The sequence below is a fragment of the Falco rusticolus genome, chromosome 5 (assembly GCF_015220075.1).
Source record: "Falco rusticolus isolate bFalRus1 chromosome 5, bFalRus1.pri, whole genome shotgun sequence".
Classification (NCBI taxonomy): domain Eukaryota; kingdom Metazoa; phylum Chordata; class Aves; order Falconiformes; family Falconidae; genus Falco; species Falco rusticolus.
Window position 1 is genome coordinate 23,161,716 of NC_051191.1, and position 18,875 is coordinate 23,180,590.

Below are 18,875 nucleotides of genomic sequence, written 5' to 3' on the forward strand. Positions count from 1 at the left end.
GAGCTATACTGTGCCATGTACCCTTAGGGCCAGAGAATGGGCTCTGGCCCACTTTACCTACTAGTACAGACTTGCCGCAGCATCGACATGTGGTTGCAGAGGCAGGTTTGTCCATGCAGTGCCTGGTGCTTCAAGACGGGAGGAAGACCAGGCACTCTGGTTCTACGCCATATCTCCCCTTGCTGCGGGATATGCCTGACTGCCCCAGCTCTGCCCTGCCTGCAGCTGAATCCACATCTTGCACCAGCCGCTTCCTTTGGCAGATGCACATCGTTAGTGCAGGTGCCTGTGTGAATCAGACAGTTCAGCTGAATGAGGGAAGGTGTGTTTATTGCGCGTAGCAGGTCTGGTCTTCACTCCCCAAGGAGTTGTTATGAAGGAGGTGAAGGAAGTGCTTATTTTAAAAAGCTGGCACTGGTGAAAGCCAAGGACACCTGGATCTTATCCCCTGTTTTGTTCCCTTTGTTTTTGGTTTTGCCAGAGACAAGCCAACGCAGCAATTGTGGCTTGTAAATGAGGTGTGGTCATGACTTGGCTGGAGCATGGATCACAGCAGTGATCTATATTTAGATCACTCATTTCTTGCCAGATGAAATAAAGTACTAAAAACAGCAGCTTAAATAAATGCAACAGAAAAGCCACCACAGGAGTGAGCTGAACAGTGACCCAGTTTATATGGCCACGCATGTAGGAGACAACATAGGAATTCTAGCTGAAGAACAGAGGCCTAAACAGTATCTCAGTAAAAGTGCACTACCTTCCCAAGAGCAGGGACCGTAGACTTGGGGAGAGCACGTCTGGCCACAAGATTAATGCTCATGCCTCCTATCCCAAGCATCTTTGATGCCAGGTCTGCATCCTACACATTCAGACAGAGCAGTGCCTGGACCCCTTGGTTCTGTGACTACTCTCCCAGGCACAGCAGAAGGGTCCTGAGAGGATCTGATGGGACCACCCATGGTGTCCTTAATGTGACCATGGTGTCCAAGCAAGGCACTCACAATTTCATCTAACCTTCCAAGTCTGGTTTCATCATGGGCTGGATCCTATAGAATGATTCGGTGAAGATCTACCAAAAGATGTGCAGCCACAGCTCATTTTCAAAGCATCCCCAGCCCCAGTGCTCATGGGGATGAAGGCAATGAAACCAGAGCTCCCACCCTGCAAGACGGAATATGGCTCTTTTTCCTGAGTTTACCCTGGGCAAGGGCCAGAGGAGTTCTGCAAGGGCTTTGACACAACCTCAGTGAACACAGTTTTTTTCATTTCCTTGCTTCTGTGAGCCAAGGACAAGGCTGTGTTCCCCTGAAGCACAGGTGACATTTGGGAAGGAAAAAAAATTATTTCCCAGACTACCTTTCACTAAAACACACAAGAAAATAAAAATTACTGTGATCCTCTCCCTTCCACCTGCCTTTTCCCCCCTCCTCCCCAGGAATCCCTTCATGGCACATCCAGTTATGCTTCATTTACCAAGCCATTACACTGAATATTTGGCTTTCTCCACATCTGACTGGGCAGGTTCTCCCTCACTTTGGTCTCCAGAAGCACAGGGAATGCTTTGAAGCCTAGCCAGGGGAGAAAACTGGCAAAGCATGCTTCACCGTGCGGTAGCCAGGAGGAGATGCAAGTCCTTCTTGCAGGAGCTCAGGCTCAACTCTTTTTCTTTCTTGTTTTCTTCACCTTTCAAGGAACTCATTGAGGTTGACAGTGAAGTGGTGTTTGAACTGGCTGCATACATCTTGCAGGTAAGCACCCTTCTTCTCTTACTTTACACTTCCTTGTGTTGCATTAAATCTTCTGATTTGCCAAATCCAAAATGGTTGTATGGAAGCGTAGGCAGACCCCCAGTTGCAGCAGAAAAATGTCTTTACTGTTTTCATCAGTTACACCAATGCAAAATAGGTGCAGAAGGCTCTCAAACCAGACCTCCCCACGCACAGAGCAGATTCCACAGCCCAACATTTTTTATGTGTAAATGTTTGTCATGTTTCAACCAATACAGATATGCAAGACCCTGGGGTATGATTTAAAGCCAGAGAAAGTCTAAGTGATGAATGCGATTTCCTAGGTAAAATCCATATGCAATGGATTCTTCTTCAGTGAGTTGACTTGCATTTGTTTTCCCAGTGGAGCTTGGGCCCCTGATAATATCCATAAGCTTCTACGTATGCAAATGTCTGTTCTCCAACATGGGCAGAACGGCTTAAAGGTTTTCCAAAACACTTATCCAGAAAAAAAAAAATAATTAATTTGAAAGTCCTGCTCTACAGGAAGAGGGAAGGGGTCAGAGAGCAAATTACCAGCAGAGTTTGGTAAATCTCTGGTTCCCAAAGAGGATTCTTTTCAGGGTAGTGGAGGTGGGTTTTGTGAAACACCTCTCTTTAAGAGCATGACTGTAGCAGCAGATCAGAAATAACTGCTAGATGATCCTTGTTTCCCTTTCATGTAGTGTAGTTTCATTTTTTTTTTCCCATCAGCCATGAAGCTATGAGGAACCATGTGAGCAGACGAGCCATCTCATCAGACTGCTCTAATAAATAACAATGCATTGCATTTCTATAGCACTTCCCATGTTAAAAAAGCAATTAATGCATAGGGATTTGAATCTTCATTAAAATCATTTTATGTAACAAAAATAGAGTGATAGAGTCAGGATGGGGGACTCAATTAAAAGCACATTATAGAAATCACATATTGGCTGTTGGGGGAATACACATCAAAGAACAGGCTCATTGTGAGAAGCAGCAATAGGGTTATGAATCTATTGTCTGCTCATCCTAATGAATAACTTGAGTGCTTGGTAATTATACAGCCAGATCCAGATCTGCCACTGTAATCCTCCTTGCTGTGTTTGTTTCTCATCACAAACACAGGATGTTACGTGTATTCCTGTAGTAGTTTGACGTGTAACTTCATGAAAACAGTCAAAACAAGCCACACCTCAATGTCTGTAACCAGAAATTACTACAGCCCATGTTTGTGACAGGATCCAAGCAAAACAAGCGAAATCATACTGCATTTTGTTCTACTTCTTACTGCAGCATTTAGGTCAAAGAACCGAAGTATGGAGAATCTACCTTACAAAATCGTTTTTTAAATTTGGTATGCTCATCTCTGCGCAGGCCAGGCCATATTCTTTGGGTTTTGCTGTGTTGAACTATAATCATGAAATGTTTAGGGACTCCTTCCTATGAACCAGAGGAGAGCTTGTCTGCCCTTCAGGCCACTCAGAGGGAAATAGGAAGATAGTAAAGGACTGTCAGAACTCAAGTGATTTAGTCTGTGGCCTTATTTCAAATTGTTGTGTTACCAGAACAAATTGAAGTACCATCAAAGCTCTGAACTTTACCCCAGCCTCAGGACTGAAACACCACTGGATGCAAGCTGACAGGTTTTGCGGGTGGATGGATGGATATAAAGACAAAAGACCTGGATGCAAAACCCAGTCCTCTTGGCAGTGGAAACTCCCTTACTGCCCAAATTACATTCTTGCACTGTGCTTTCTGCGTAGCTGATGGCAAATGAGGTGCTTTAGCATGCATCATATGAAATGCATATCGCCTATGGAAAACGCAAAATGCTTACTACAGCTATTGAGGAGGGGACTCACCAGATCTTGAGGGTTTGCCAGATGAACTGTAAGACTCAGGTACTATTCTAACTACTGGAGTGGAACATTACCCAGCTCTTTAACATCAGGCTGTGATGATAATCAATAGAAATATCTACATATATAATTAAGGGAGCTAAAAACTCCCCCAAACACCCAGCAAGGAGTTAGAGAAACCTGTGTCTTGCATCCTCTTGAAAGCTGACAGTAAACTAGCTTTTTGAAAGTCTAGTTACTATAAAATACATAGAATACTTGTAAAAATACAAGTCAGGGAAGTTGCAGTCTCAGACACTGCAAAGTCATTAAGACTTCAGAGATCTAGTAATGTACCATCCACATCAATGCAAGAAGTTACTTATTTACTGGCATTAATTCCTGCAGCTTCTTGGGTATCCACTAGCAGAATGAGGAGTCATCTAGCCCTGTATTAGGCAAATACAGGGGGTTTTGCTTTTGTTTGTAACAAACTTTTGTTTGTTAATCTGCCCAGCTCACTGCGTGTATCATGGCACTTGACATTAAATACTAGCTCCAAAAAATACATGAGGAATCAATTACAACAGGAAATTGCTGCTAAATGAATTTTGCAAGTGGAAAATCTTGAACAGCCATTTCTTACATTTTTTCTGTGTTAATGATATATTTTTATTTTTTCTTACTCATTTTACAGGAGGCAAAGGGAGATTTTTTAAGGTAGGTGAACTTAAAAGTTTTTGCCATTGTGTGCTGTGAGAATGAATCTGGTAAAATCACTGAGTGATGTGACTCAGTTGTAGCTGTGTAGCGATAGGAATGCATTGCTAACATAGACATAGTGTTTCCTGAAATCATTTCTTCACAAAACACAGCCCTTGACCAGAGCATGCCTTGCAAACAGCATTGTTTGTGACTTTGTTGTTGACAAATCTCTTCATATGCCCATGAAGTTCAGGAAATAGACTAGTCTTTGGAAGGAAATTACTAAGGAAATGACTCTACAGTCATTGATATATCACAGGTCCAGCCAGAGGCAACATTACAATTCCTTCACTGATTGGTATTTCAGCTTGAATTTGGACAGAGTTCTCAAAATCACAATTTAGATAATTAGTTTTGTTGAACTTCCACTGTCCTTTGAGCCAAATCTTTAGACTTGCAGTAAGAAATGCAAAGAGGTGACTGTGCTTGGTGTTTCAGAAGATTGTTAATGCAATGCCCAAGAATTTTCATTTATGTTGACAGTCATCTGTAAATCTGTCAGTTACACATTAGTAGCAACCAAAGGTCAGGTAGCTGTTTGATGCCTCATGTGAGAAACACGAAAGTTCTTCAACTGAAGTTCAGGACAATAGTGTATGCTACAATTTCACATACTTCATATATCACTTTTGCTGACCTGAATGTGGTGAGTTCATCTGGAGGACCACAATATCCGTTGAAGTTAATTTCAGAGAAGAAAACAAGGTGTGAATGGGCAGTGAGGTTGAATTGCCGGGCGAGTCTAAAGAGCTGTCTTAATTTTGTCAGCATTGAGATACACTGAGAGAAGACTGTAATGATAACCCTATGCTCTCAGAGGAGGCTGTGAAAAACAGGCAGATTCCACCGTCTGGTGGACTGGGACTTCTAGCCAGCTAAAATCAAGACAAATTGGTGAAAAAGAACAATGTATTGCAGATATTACCTGTCCATTACCTGTGGAATCTGAGATGACATAAGGTAACCCTCGCTAAAAGGAAATTTAAGTTCTGCCTTATCATTTCTCAAAACCTTATAAACTTGCAAAATCCTGACATGCATCTGACCACAGGAACACAAGCCCAGTCTTGCTGCATTTTTCAGTTCCACCCAATTCAGAATAGCTCAACTATCAGCAGTATTTATTTAGGGGGTGCTGGAGTGCATGTGGGTCTTTCACTTTTCAGTCTACTTTCCAATGCACTGCCAAGTACTTAACCCAGAAGAGCTGGACTAAGCAGTGTTTTGCCATTCAAACCTGTGATAAACCACATCTTCCACTGGTTTTGCTGTGAAGAACAATCTTTAATGTTTCTCAGAATATCTTGAGGAGTGGCTGAGAGAACTGGGGTTCTTTAGCCTGGAAAAAAATAGGCTCAGGGGAGACCTTATTGCTCTCTACAACTACCTGAGAGGAGGTTGTACCAAGGTGGATGTTGGTCTCTTCTCCCAAGTAACAAGCGACAGGACAAGAGCAAATGGCCTCAAGCTGTTCCAGGGAAGGTTTAGATTGGATATGAAGAAAAAATTCTTCACTGAAAGGGTTGTCAGGCATTGGAACAGGCTGCCCAGGGAAGAGGTTGAGTCACCATCTCTGGAGGTATTTAAAAGGCCTGTAGATGTGGCCCTTAGGGACATGGTTTAGTGGTGGACTTGGCAGTGCTGGATTAACAGTTGGACTCGATAGTCTTAAAGGTCTTTTCCAACCTAAACAATGCTATGATTTTGTGACCAGAAAGTGTACATTCGGAGTATGAAACACAGAACAGAAAGGAATCAGATGGCTTGGAGTAATAGGACTGAAAGCATTTTATCTTCATGTATCAGTTTCCAGACCAGAAGTGGAAACAGCCAGTGGAAAGCATCAATCTGCTAAAAGCTGTTTGATGTCTCTTGTAAAAGGAATGGTTGAGTTTATCACAGTGCATTTCTCCAGGCCACAGAGAAATGAGGAATCTTCTCTGAGAGCACAGAAGATGCCTCGACACATGGTGTTAACTGCTTCCTCCCCATCAGTGTGGCAGTCATCACCACCCCCATTAAGACAGTTAGCTCCTAGTCCTTTTCGCCTGATGATCACAATGGTTTGGAGTGGAAGGGGGAATCCTTACATCCAAGTCAGGCAGAGAAGTGGTGTCCTAATAACAACTTGCTGACACTGCCAGGGAACTTAATTTATAAATGAGCTTTGATGGCAAAGCAATCTGCCATATTAGTGGAGTGTAAAGCCTGTACTTAGAGGAAGGTAGAAAAATGCTACCCTGACCCTCTATGGTCTAAAAGAATACTTAGCATCTCCAGGGATGTTTGTCCAGCAGCTCCCCTCTAATGTGCACTGACATGGGTTTATGTGCTGGGTGAGATCCAGGTGCTACTGAAGTCAACATGAGGTCATTGTGGTCAAGATTTTGCCTGCTGAGATTTGTGGTTGTTCATATCAGCAGTGTAAAATCTGGAAGTCAAATCAAGCCTGGGGCCAGATGGAGACAAATGTTCTGACTTTTCTTAGGCCTGAAGTTAGCTTCAGTGTTTGAAGTTAGTTGATGCTGAAATGCTGTTTAAAATAGAAGTGGCTACCCTTTGAAACAGAGAAGCTCTGCAGTTGTGAATGTCTTGCTGCTGAGATTTACAGATAATATGTTGTGCATGGCAGCGTACATTGCGTGAAGGCTGAACTCTTGAACTCCCGCTTTATTTTTGAAGAAATAAGTTGATTCTAAAGGGTTGTATGCTTGGAACGCAGACTGCAGATTTCCCACACCTGTCTTGCCTACTGCCACCATCAGATTTATAGCCTGTGAGACTACAAAGAGATCCAGGATCTCTTTGGCCTGGATCCAGAAAAGCACATAAGTACTGGCTCATTTGTAGTGATGGGAGAATTGCTGATCCCCATGGGAGCCTTCCTATGAGTCACTGCCTATCAGCTCAGGTGCTAGGATAGCCAATGCCAAATTGTCACGATTTCAGCTGCGGCTTGGCACCTGCCCATGGTGGCCAGAGTGTGATTACCTCCAAATCCCACTGCACCCGGGTGGTGGATAACAGCGAGCTGGTTCAGGACTTCTGAATGCAGCTGCAAGTCTGCTTTTTGGGCATCATAGAAGCTCAAAAAACTGATCTTACAAACTCTAGCAGTCAGTTTTCTACCTCTGTGAACTGATGCATCTATAATGACAGCAGCTCCCACTGCTGCTTTTAAGGAAATCAACCCATGCCTCAGAATAATGACTGTGCTCATAGTACTCTCCTTTCCCCAAAAGGGGATTATGTGCCTTTTCAAACATGTTCTGCATGTTTTGGTAGGGCATCATCATGCATGAGTCTCTTATTACTGATTCTTGCCACCTTGGGGTACCACCTAACTTGGGCATCACAATGACTGCCCAGTGTCTGGTAAGCCTGGAGAGCACACAGCCCAGGTCATACTTAACTGTCTTGAACTAAGATGCCTCTACAGCCCTGACAGATCAGTTTGACACTTACAGAGAGCAATTTGACTAAGCCATTTCTAATGTATGTTTCATTTCAAAACCAAGCCCATCAGAAACCCTGAGCTCCTGTACCCATTTAGATAACTAAGATCTATTTCTCGGCGTTTGCTGTTAAGTGGACTGGTCCAACTCAGTATTTTGCAGGCAGAGTTGTACAAAGGGCACATCTCTTAGCTGATACAGATTTAGGCAGTTAGAATTAAAATAAAAATTTATTCTCCTTAAGAAGTTCCTAGTCCTCTGCATTAAAGGAGAGTGGTTCTCATGTCATTTAAGAGAATCCTCAAATGCTTCTGCTGACAAGACTGAAAAAGGTTTACATTTAGGCTGGGACATACACTGAATTTAGAACAATTGAGTATTCCTGTTCAGCTGATTCTCAGGCTGAACAGGACACTTAAGATTGCATCTGTGCTTTTTGATATTAGCTGCAAAAAATTTACTTCAAAGGTACATAATCACATGTATAAAGCTCCTAAACTACTATCCTGCAGACAGATGTAAAGGTCATTAGCTCAAGCTAATCTTGTTTGTAGTTGGGAGCTGAGTCACACTTAGTTGGCACAGCACGGGCAGGACAAGTTTCAGTTCCTCAGATGAACACAAATACTACAGGTGTGACTCTCTTTAGGCCTACAGAGAGGAAGGAACCAGGGTGCCCTGGCTAATATTGGAGGGAGCACAGCATATTGTTAAGATAGTTGAGATTTTTCCCCTACATTAATCCTATCAGATTTAAAGTCCAGTCTGGCATTGACCAAAATCTTTGGGAAACTCACTAACTTTGGTTTTAAATGTTCAGAATCCAGCTCTTCAGCCTTACACAGCATCTGTGTCAAAGCAGCTGGAAATACCATATAGTGATCATTTGTCCTCAGTTTGGGCAGGCGAAAGAGAAAACCCTAAGTAAAAAAAAAATCCTGAACCACTGCAGCTAGTTCTTCAGACAGGTTCTCATTGCTAGATTTCTTCCAGTTTAGCAATATGAGATATTTCCAGTGAACTCCAAGTATTTCCCAGCAAAATATGAAAGAATAACAAGGGAAGAAAAAAATGAACAGTTTCCTGTTAAGCAGAATTTCACAATAATTTCAACATTTGGGCAGATCGTAATCTAACATATTTTCAGGCTTACTTTTCTTTCTCTGTAACCAAGAGGCATTTAACCAAGTAGATTGTAGGAAGGGGTTACGAAGCCCAGGCTGCATTCTTGCAACCTTATGGAGAAGATCTTAAACACTGTACTTCCAATGGTACCATTTAATCCAAGAATCTCAGACTCTGCATTTCCTCTCTCATTCAACAGAACGAATTACCATGCTGAGAAGAGTTAGTAACTCTAACCTGCAGTTTTGTTTTGTTGTTGATCATTGTTATTACACATACTGGAGAATGTAGGGATTTTCTGAGGCAACTGCATATATAATCTTGCTCAAAATTATCCAACCAGTTTGCAAAAATTTGTTTTTCACAAAATGCTTATGAAGTAGCTAGGTAGGCCTTTTACCCCCATGTGTAAATAGAAATACTGAGATGTGGTGACTAATTTATTTGGCAAAAACTCATTAAAACAGGCAGAACCAGAACTCAGGAGTTCTGTTTTCTACATCCATCCTCCAGTCGGTCAACTTTATTTCTGGATGTCTAACCAGGTTTCAGAAACCCATGCGGATGGCTTTTCCAGTTCAGTTTTCACATTGCTACTCAGTATTTTAAATTATTATAATTTCCACCACAGTGCAGGAATAAAGGGATCTAGAGGACACAGAGAAAGTGTGTTTGGAGCATTTCCCCTGTGTATTAATAAATCTGTATCAAAAGGACCCTTCCATATATAACAGCCCTGCAGGTTGGACACTTTGAAATACAAAATAAATGCAGCACAAGTGACCGGATTAAACAAACACTTTCTAAATGCAGTAATAAAATAAACACACTGAGATATTTCACTAGAAAGTGCGGGAAAGGCAGTAAGTACAAAACCACTTGTGATCCTGCTGGAAACGTTTTAAAAATTAAGAGGTTTGGTGTTCTAAAAGGAGCCAAGTGGAAAGTGGCCTCATGGTCACTAGTTCAAATGCAACCCAAGTCATTATTTTTTTTCCTTTTTCTTGATTTGACATCCTTTTGGGAGTCTAAATTCATTTGTCTTGAGATGAGTCTTTTGCCAGAAGACTTAGTTAATATATGGACCATGGAATGAAATGCCTTTTTGTTCCTGGAAGTGATTACCTGAAATAAATTTGATGCTTTGAAGTTGTGAGGCACTACCTTAATGATATTTTCTAGGTACTCAGCAGAAATGCTAATGTCATCCAATAACATCACTCAGAGTGCCTTTTTCTCTGATTCTTAAAAGAGTTTTTATCACAGCTACCTCTGCTCCTCAGTAACAGAAAAGGCGGAACTGACTGGTGCTAGCCCTCTCCTTTATGGGAGCCATTACTGATTCAGGCTTTTCCCAGACTCTCAAAGATAGTCGCCACTAATCTTGCCCTAATTGGCAGTTTTCTGGGCTCAGAATGTCCCTGTTTAGAAATTACTCTCTGTTTTCCCAGAAAAGTTTTGGAAATTTCTCAACTTCCTTCGACAAGGAGCCAGCCTCAAAAAAATCTTCACTTAGGGGCAGCGACTGCTGCTTGTGCTCTGATTGTGCTGGGTTCTGTTTTTTTGTTCCCAGTCTCAAAATGTCAAAAAACTTAGTAAGAGCTGAGTACGCACGTGCTGTGGAGGAGACGTCTCTGGGCAGACCCAGTAAACTCTCTAAACAGCAACAGCTTGTTTTCTAGGCTGTCAGTCACAGAACAGAGCAGCCAGATCAGCAGATAACATGGAACAGAGCAGCTTCTTGTTCAGACTTGTGCAGGTATTTACCAGCTATGGAAGAAAAAATCTGAATAGTTTTTGAGCATTTGCACTTACAAAGGAAGATCTATCTGACAGTCAAATGACCATGGGATTCAGGCAGAAGTGAGTTTTTAAACACTGTTTGTCAAGAGTCATTTGATTTGGCATATGAGGTACTACTGAGTGGTTTTCTATGTGCTTAGCGTGGAAATGGTTGCCTTAGTCATTTCTTCTAAGTGCTGTTCTACACATCTTCAGTCTGCAAAACTTGAAACTAATTGAGGTTTGGGCATCTCTGTCATAGATTTGTCTTGACTAGAGCTGGTGGTCCTGTTTTAAAACTACTTAATTGGATTGTCAGGGAACTAGCATGATAATAAATGCTTGTAGGCATACCCAAAATACCTGCTCCAGGATTTATGTTAGTGGTTTACCCAGTGGCCCAACCTAGCAATTAACCTGCAAACTCCAACAAAGACAAACCCACCTAGGTCTCAGGCAGAGCCTCTGCTGGGATGTGCAAATGTAAAAATACTGCGGGAAGATTTTTATATCTGAAGCAATATCACGTCTCCACAAATCACCATACAGACTGTTCCAGAGACAAAAACAAAATTCAGGGTGACCTGGAACATCCAAGGACCCCCTGGGACTTTAGCAGATGTTGGGATGGCTGGTCCACAGCTGGGAATGCCAAGACTACATGTCTGGCTGGTTAATGGCCCTGCTGCTGGGGAAGCCAGTGAGCTGGGAAATCTGGAGCTCTGGAAGAGGTACTACCACTTTCCACAGCTCCAGGACAGCCACACTTTTTGGCAGGATAAAGGGCAGGGTACAATATTGCTATTAGAAACTGAGCAAATAAACATTAATTCTTTGGCATTCCTCAGTGTCCTGTCTGACCCTCTTGGCTGTGTATTTCTACAGTTTTGAAAGTAACAGCAACACCACCTTCCATCCCAAGCCTTTGAGCGCTTTTTTATTTTTCATGCACACACAATTCCTTGTGTGTTTAAAAGTGAGAAGGGAGGCATTTGGGGTTTGTAGGAGAAAATCCCATGGTTTCATTTCACCTGTGAGAATCTGCCTCCCATTTCATGTGCTCTCTCTCCCTGCCCTGTGCAGTGATGCTGCTCCAGCCGGCCGGTGCGGCCACTAGAGGTTGCAGGGAGAAGCATGTTAGCGAAGCGATTGCGCCTGGTCCCACGGAGGGGTTTGTGTCTCAGGACACAAATTCAAGCTGGAGTCTTTATCAGTGAAGATTTTGTGCAAAGGCCAGGTCGCTGGGCCATGAGGCTAAGAACACCTTGTGTTGATAAGGAAGCACATCCTTATTTTTTTCAGCAGGTTGTAAGGCATTTAGATAAAGATGCTTTATTGCAGCTGAAAGCATCACTTCCTTCTCTTCCCCTTGTTTTTTTCTGTATATGAACATGTCTGTGGGACACTGCTCAATGAAATATGACATGGTGGCTTTTGTGTCCAGTCACTGGTAGGAAGTGCTTCAACATAACCATCTGGAAGAGCTTCTCTCCAATTTTGATAATAGAGGGAAAATGTTAACTGGGCTGCCATAAAATAAATAAAGAGAGAAGAAAAAGGAAACCCCAGTGCCTTTTGTTAAGGAGGAACAGATGTAGAGCCATAGCAGCCTGCCAGCTAGGTCAGGTCATATCAAATATTGTGGTGGTTTTCTTGTAGCCTGATCCTCCTTTTGAACTGTCTTTCAGCAATGAAGTTGTAAGGAATGAATTAAAGAAGCTGCCAGCCCTTCCAACACCAGCGCTGAAGGAGCATCCTTCCCTCGCTTACTGGTAATGTATCATTCTGCTGAGTAACTTTGCAGTATCTTATGCAGGACCTGACTCTGGCAATAAGTGGTCTGAGAGTGGAACTGGGATGCAGGGATTCCTGCCTTCTCACTCTGGGTCTGCCACTGACTCATTGCATGATTCAGCACAAGCAGAGCTACCACCCTGGGCCTCAGTTTCCCTGTCTGCCATATGGCTGCAGTAATGTCTGGCCAGAAAATTCACTGTAAACGTGCAAGTGTCCTGATGAAATCAGGAGGCCTAATGTGCCATTTCCTTTCCCAGCACTTTGCATCTGTGTTATTTTTTCTCTGTGTTATTTTTCTCTGTGTTATTTTTGAGAGATTGAGCTTCATCTTGCAAGTCCTCTCTGTATGGTATAGCTGAACTAAAAGGGATGTATTTCTCCTTTTATACGAACTACGTAATGTTTGGAGGTGGAGGCTTGGGAGCTCTGTCTTTATTGCACTGAAAATTAAATTCAGGGTAGGAGCAGGGTCACAATTAAATTTTGTATGCCCCACACATAGATTCTTTGTGCCACCCTGCCTATTCCTTTTATCTGTGCAAATAGGAAAGAATTTGGGAAAAGACTGTTCATTAACGGGGAGATGCTTTCGCTTGATTTTGTGCTTGTTCCTGTTTCATGTTTGCCTTTAAAGCATTAGATTATAAGCCTGAGGGTGGGAGTGAACTTCTTTATCTGCTGCTGTTTTAATTTCTGCATCTTGGTAATCTGAGGATGGCAAGGGGAAACAAATCAGTTTGTAGTTTGTGATCTCAATTCTTCCCTTTGCCAGGAAGGCCATCCACTTTCCCTAGCATGGTTAAATACCAGAATTAGCTGTACCTCATGTCAAGCCATAGCCAAGCCAGTCTGTGAGGTCTGCTAATCGCTTCAGAAGAGACTCAGGGTCCCCGGCTGAGGTTAGGAACACTTGACACAAAAGCTGTGCATCACCACAGTCTCCTGGTGTTTCTGTCTAAGAACCAAGCCAAATCTTTATGAAAAATTATAAACGTAGGCTGTCATTTCACTGGAAGAAGAATGGTCTCCCTCTTTGGAGCATCTCTTTCCTTTTTCCACAAACTAATCCACACATTGAAAAGCAGTACATTTCCAGCCAGCTCAGTGGCCTGGCCTGACTGACAGACTGGTAGCTCAAGTTAAAAGCCGTGACAAGAAGAGTGGTGTGAACAAGTAGCCATGGACAGGGAAAGGCAAACCTGACCCTTTAGCAGCAACATGAACTGAGGTCTTATTGAAGTGCCCACATAGCCTTTGTTTCAGTTACCTGTGATGGTGCCTGTACACAGGAAGGCAGTGACAACCCAGGCTGTCTGTCAGGCTCTGTCTGCCCATCAGGATCTGTCTGTCCCCACTCTTGGCAAGTGTTACTCACCATGCCTATGTTAAGGACTTCTGCTCGGAAACCTCAGTGAGGTCTGGGACTGCCTCTGCCCATAAGACACTCTCCCTGGGTTTGGCCTATGTTGAGTCACCTGAAGCAAGAAGAGCCATGTAAAAACCCCACACTCACAACGTATTTAGTTATACACAAGGTACAGCACTTCCTGCAGCTGTACTTAATTTCATGGGAGTTCTCACGTGACTGAGAACAGGTCGCAGGTTGGGAAGCTGGTTGTTGCCAGTGGGGTAATAAAACCAGTGGCTACGGTCCTGTGACTCCCTTGCGATTTCACTTCAGTAACCAGGTCTCAGGAACCTCTTATACATCAGTAGTTCGTTATTTTTTAATGGTGGCTTTTTCATAAACACCCTGTGAAACACTGAATGTTCTCAAGAAGAGGCTGCTGGTGAATCAGACAAAAAGCCTCTGAAGTACAGACCAAACATCAGTGATCTAAGAGGGCAGGTTTTTAAAACTGTATTTTCTGACACTTCTGCATCTCAGCCAGATTACATTACATACTGGATGCAAATTTCATTCTGTTCTTTTCTGTGTGCAATCAGTTTTAAGCTGCAGTTCTTCAATATTAGCCGAAGCAGTAACAAGGTAACACGTGAATTTCCAACTCTGGAAAGAAACATTTAAAACATTAGAGGTGAGATTGGTAAATTTCTTTAGTTAGTTATTTGTATCAACTGAAATGGACTATGAGGTGATAAAATGGATAATCAAGTAAATACTATGATACCCTTCAGCAAGATACTATGATAGATCTGCATGAAATAAACATTCCATCCACACCATAAAAAAGCATTGCCTGTTGCTCCTATTGAATGTAGTAGGACCAGTGGGGTAAGTCCTGGATTCCTAGATGCAGCAAGGGCTGAATCAGCACAGTTTGGTGCCTCTCACTTCACCTTCATGGAGTCTCCTGGTTGCATATCCTTGCTGCAGGCCTTTCCCTTCCCTGTAACATCTTCTTGGAGATGTGTAGGCATCACAACAGAGTTGAAGGTTGTAATTTTTATATCAAGTTGCTGGTTCCAGCTGCCTACAGATCAAGAAGAATCAGAAGTACATCTTGTTCTCAAGCATCTCGTAGCATCACTGATTACTGCTGAAGCAAGAAGGGGGGTTTTGGTGGCTTTGTTTTTGTGGTTGGCTTTTTTTTTTTTTAGGGGGGGGGATTTTTGTTGGGAGTTTTTTCCTTTTAAATGAAAGCTGAGATTCTGGTCCTCCCAGACAGCCCAGGAGCTGGGGTCCTGAGTTTTAATTTCTCTTGCCCATGCATGGCAACTGACAGTATTTATTATTTTAGATGCAAAACTAATCACAGAGACTGGAGAGAACCTTTAGAAAATGTGTTAACACACAGTGCCTCTTTCCAGCCACTGTCGTTGCATTTTTTCTCAATTCAGATGCTCACCAGCAAGCCAGCCCAGTACTAGGTTGTCAGTAAGAAGGCAAGGAGATGCAACAGCACAAAAATGGGTGCTAGAATGGGAATTCAACAGTCCAGGGAAAAGATAGACTTCTCCCAGGTTCCAACAGACTCTGAATGCAAACTTGTTTTTAGCAACCTAAAGCATCAGTGTTGCCAGAATATCCACCTCTGAAAATATCAGCTGAAAATCACTATATAGTTTCTCTAACATAACACAGACCTGAGGCTCTGATCCTGCTCATGGTCCCTTTGGCCCAAGTGATGCTCTGCGGGTTTCAGCACAACAGTGTATGACTGCAAATAAAGAGATTAGTAAGTTCAAGAATATAATCAAAATGAACAAATCAGGTTAGAAACAGAACAGTAAGGAACAATGAGTGGACAGCTGTTTGAAACAGCTCAGTGTACTGGGAAGAGAGGGGGGAAACAATTGCCTTTGAAAATCTGGATCTGATGATGAGAAACTCTGGCCCTGCATTTGCTTGCAAGTTGTCTGCCATCAAGTTCTGTAAGCTGCTGGGACAAGAGGGATTTCTTGGTAGTTCTAATGATCTTTATCAGAGTTGTCTGCTGAAGGATATCATCCATCTATTAATTTTTGCAGCTTTGGGGGAATGTTTTATGAGCTGGCAAACAGACAGTAGTGTTTCGGCAGCCTCTCTGTCTCCACATTACTTAAGTATCCTCTGTCAGCCCAGCATTATGAATGAGTTTCTGTGTCACTGACACAGCAACAAGCCAGAGCAGGGGGGAGAGGAGACATCAGCTGGTGGTCCAGGCAGTGTCCCAGCACTCTCCCAGCTGTCAATAGCAGCATGGCAGCCACTCGGAGATGAACAGCTGAAATGATAGGGGAGAATGTTTCTAAGCTCTGCTAATGCTCCTTCTGACCCATGAATGGTTTTGCTTGTTTTCCCTAGCACATGTTGGACTTACCTCTCTGTCCCAGAGCTGGAGGCAGAAAGTGACCTCTGTGCTGGATGATCCTTCTTGCACAGGGCAGTGGGAATGAAAAGGAAGTTCAAAGAACATAGAGGAGCGACTGTCATGCAGCTGGGGTGGGATTCATCTGACTATGAACATTTCTTCAGTGTAGACCTCTCCATCTGAGCTGGGTGCCCTCAGCTCCCTTTGCTGTCAGCGGAGAGAAGCCACAGTAACATCCTCCCAAGGAATCCATCTGAAACAAATCTCATTGATTGTGCTCTGGACTATCTGTTTCTTTCCCCAAAGCATGACTAGCCGAGTGTTGCAGAAAGGTGAAAGGCAGCAGATCCCACTGTTATTCATGGCTGGATTGATAATTCAGGCTTTATTTTGTCCAAAAGAAAGAGGAAACAAGGATGATATTTATCTGGCACTTAACATCTGTAGACCTCAAAACATTAAACAATGGAAAGGAAGATCATCAGCATCCTAACAGAGCAGTGAAGGCATAGTGTTTGTTTATGAGAACTGGGTAGACCTGGGACTGTCCCACATCTTTTAGTATGGATTGAGAACATAACGTTATTTATCCCACTGTTCAGGACAGCTCCCTGACATCTTATCTGTCCTTTTGAAAGAAATGAGGCATCAATTGGGTTCCCTACCCAAGGAGTATGGTCTGGGAACGTATTCATTATTTTATAATAATCATTTGTAAGAAGGCAGAGCACATCTGGAATCACATTAGGTAATCAGCATGTAGGTACATTTATCCTTTCCTTGAATGGCATCAATATGAGAGTTTGATCTGTACAATAAACTGTACAGAGTGGAAACCAAAGCTAAGAGTGTTTTCCACTGGAGAAACTCCATTTTTTTCTGACAAGTCATTCCTGGTTTGTTCCTGTCTGAGACAGAGAGGAATTGCATGCACATGTAATCATAGTTTTAAGAGGTAATTTCAAAGGGCTGTAAGCCCTCTCTGTCTATCATTTTTATTAAGAATGATGTTTTTTGGAGATCTTCCAGTACTGAACACTCATGTAATTCAGTTATTGCTCCAAAAGTAATCCCGTTTATGAAAATCATGGCAGGAGACCCGGGCTCTGCCTTCCTGTGCATGACATCTGTGGTACTTGCTTGGATCAGTGGGCTGTAATATGGTTTCATAGCTGTTGAATTTACAGCTTACAGATAATTTTCTAAGCATTAAAATTATTCTGAGTGATTCGATGGGGGAGCTGGACCATTCCTTTACCTGTGTAATTTGTTACTGACTCAGCATACTTACCTGCTATGACCTGCTGGTGGGACATTACTTCTCCTTGTCCCCCCAAAAAGCCCCTTTTTTTGTGCAGGATGAGTGGGAGAAATCACTTGGTAAGGAAAGCAATTACTCTCAGACAAATGACAGGCTTGTGGGCGAACACCTGGCTCTGCTGACAACCCAAGAGACCTACTTGAATTGCTCTGTGCTGTCCACACTGGTGTTTCTGGTCCTCTCCCTTCCTCCCTGCATTACCAGGGATGGATGCACAGTCCTCACCTCCTCTGTGCCAGGCCTCGTGCCCCATCTGTGCATAGCACATCTTGTCTTTCATGTCACGGTGCAGTTTGTCCTCATTGTGATGTCACAGAACAGAACATCCTCTGTGTGATGTCACAGCAGGCTCTGTGTGGTGTCTGCCTGTGACATCACTGAGGGCATTATGAAGGTTGTGCCTAGCAGGGGCAGGGGAACTTCTTCCTATAAGATATTCTGCTCCACACAGATCTCTCTGGCACAAGGACGCATATGGGGAAGGCAGCAATGAGCAAACAGTCGTGGTAGCAGAGCTAGTGAAACACTTTGCAGTTTTCCACAGAAGTCCCCATGGGCATCTCTGACAGCTGTGGTGAGGTCACCTACCAGACTACCCCACACTGCTGTGCTCCTTCACACTGTCTAGCAATAAAATCAGCTTCAGCTCTGCCTGGGGAAAGATTACCGCATGGTGGACAACCCTGTGGCTGCCTTTAAAGGCCTTATTAGAGGCCCCAGCTGGACCTGGGAAATGCAGGGAGGGAGGAATGCCAGTTCATATTGGCTTAGCCTTAAACCATGTGCAGCATGATGGCATTAGATAGACACTTTGGTACTCCAGGAAGCTTATGCAGTGCCAGGTGGGGAGAAGTAAAGGCACATCAGTACTTTAACAGTAAAGGGACCCAAGTCTGAGTGCCCTGCAAACATTCCATGCCACTGTTTAACCTGCTGTTACAGACATTGCCTCTGTGTACACGAGGAATTTAACTCGTTGCTGGGAGAGGTTTCTCCAGAGTACTTCCACTAGGGCTCCTGTACATGGTTTTGTGCAGCTGCAGTGAGGAGTAATCTGTGACTACTAAGTAAACTTAGGGCTATTACTGGCCACCAGTTTCTGAAAGCTTTGCTAGCTTTCAGAGAACATGGTGGGCTTGGAAAGAAGTTGTACCAGGTAGAGTGAAGCAGAGCTTGAGCAGCTCCAACATACATCTGATTGCCACACAATGTAGTATCATGGGCATCATTTGTAGATAAGGAAGGTAATGCAAAGAGGCAAAAGTCTGTATAAAGAGATACCATGT

The 18,875-nt window shown here is 43.1% G+C and overlaps 1 protein-coding gene across 6 annotated transcripts in view; it reads left to right on the forward strand.

The window, feature by feature from the left end:
- The window catches only part of FRMD4A (FERM domain containing 4A), a 386,235-nt gene that overhangs the window by 304,759 nt on the left and 62,601 nt on the right, over positions 1–18,875 (forward strand). For all 6 annotated transcript variants that reach the window (XM_037390648.1, XM_037390649.1, XM_037390650.1 and 3 more), the window contains 3 exons: positions 1,692–1,748; positions 4,287–4,309; positions 12,405–12,488. In XM_037390648.1, the coding sequence (XP_037246545.1) occupies positions 1,692–1,748; positions 4,287–4,309; positions 12,405–12,488 (164 nt within the window). The remainder of the gene's footprint in view (positions 1–1,691; positions 1,749–4,286; positions 4,310–12,404; positions 12,489–18,875) is intronic.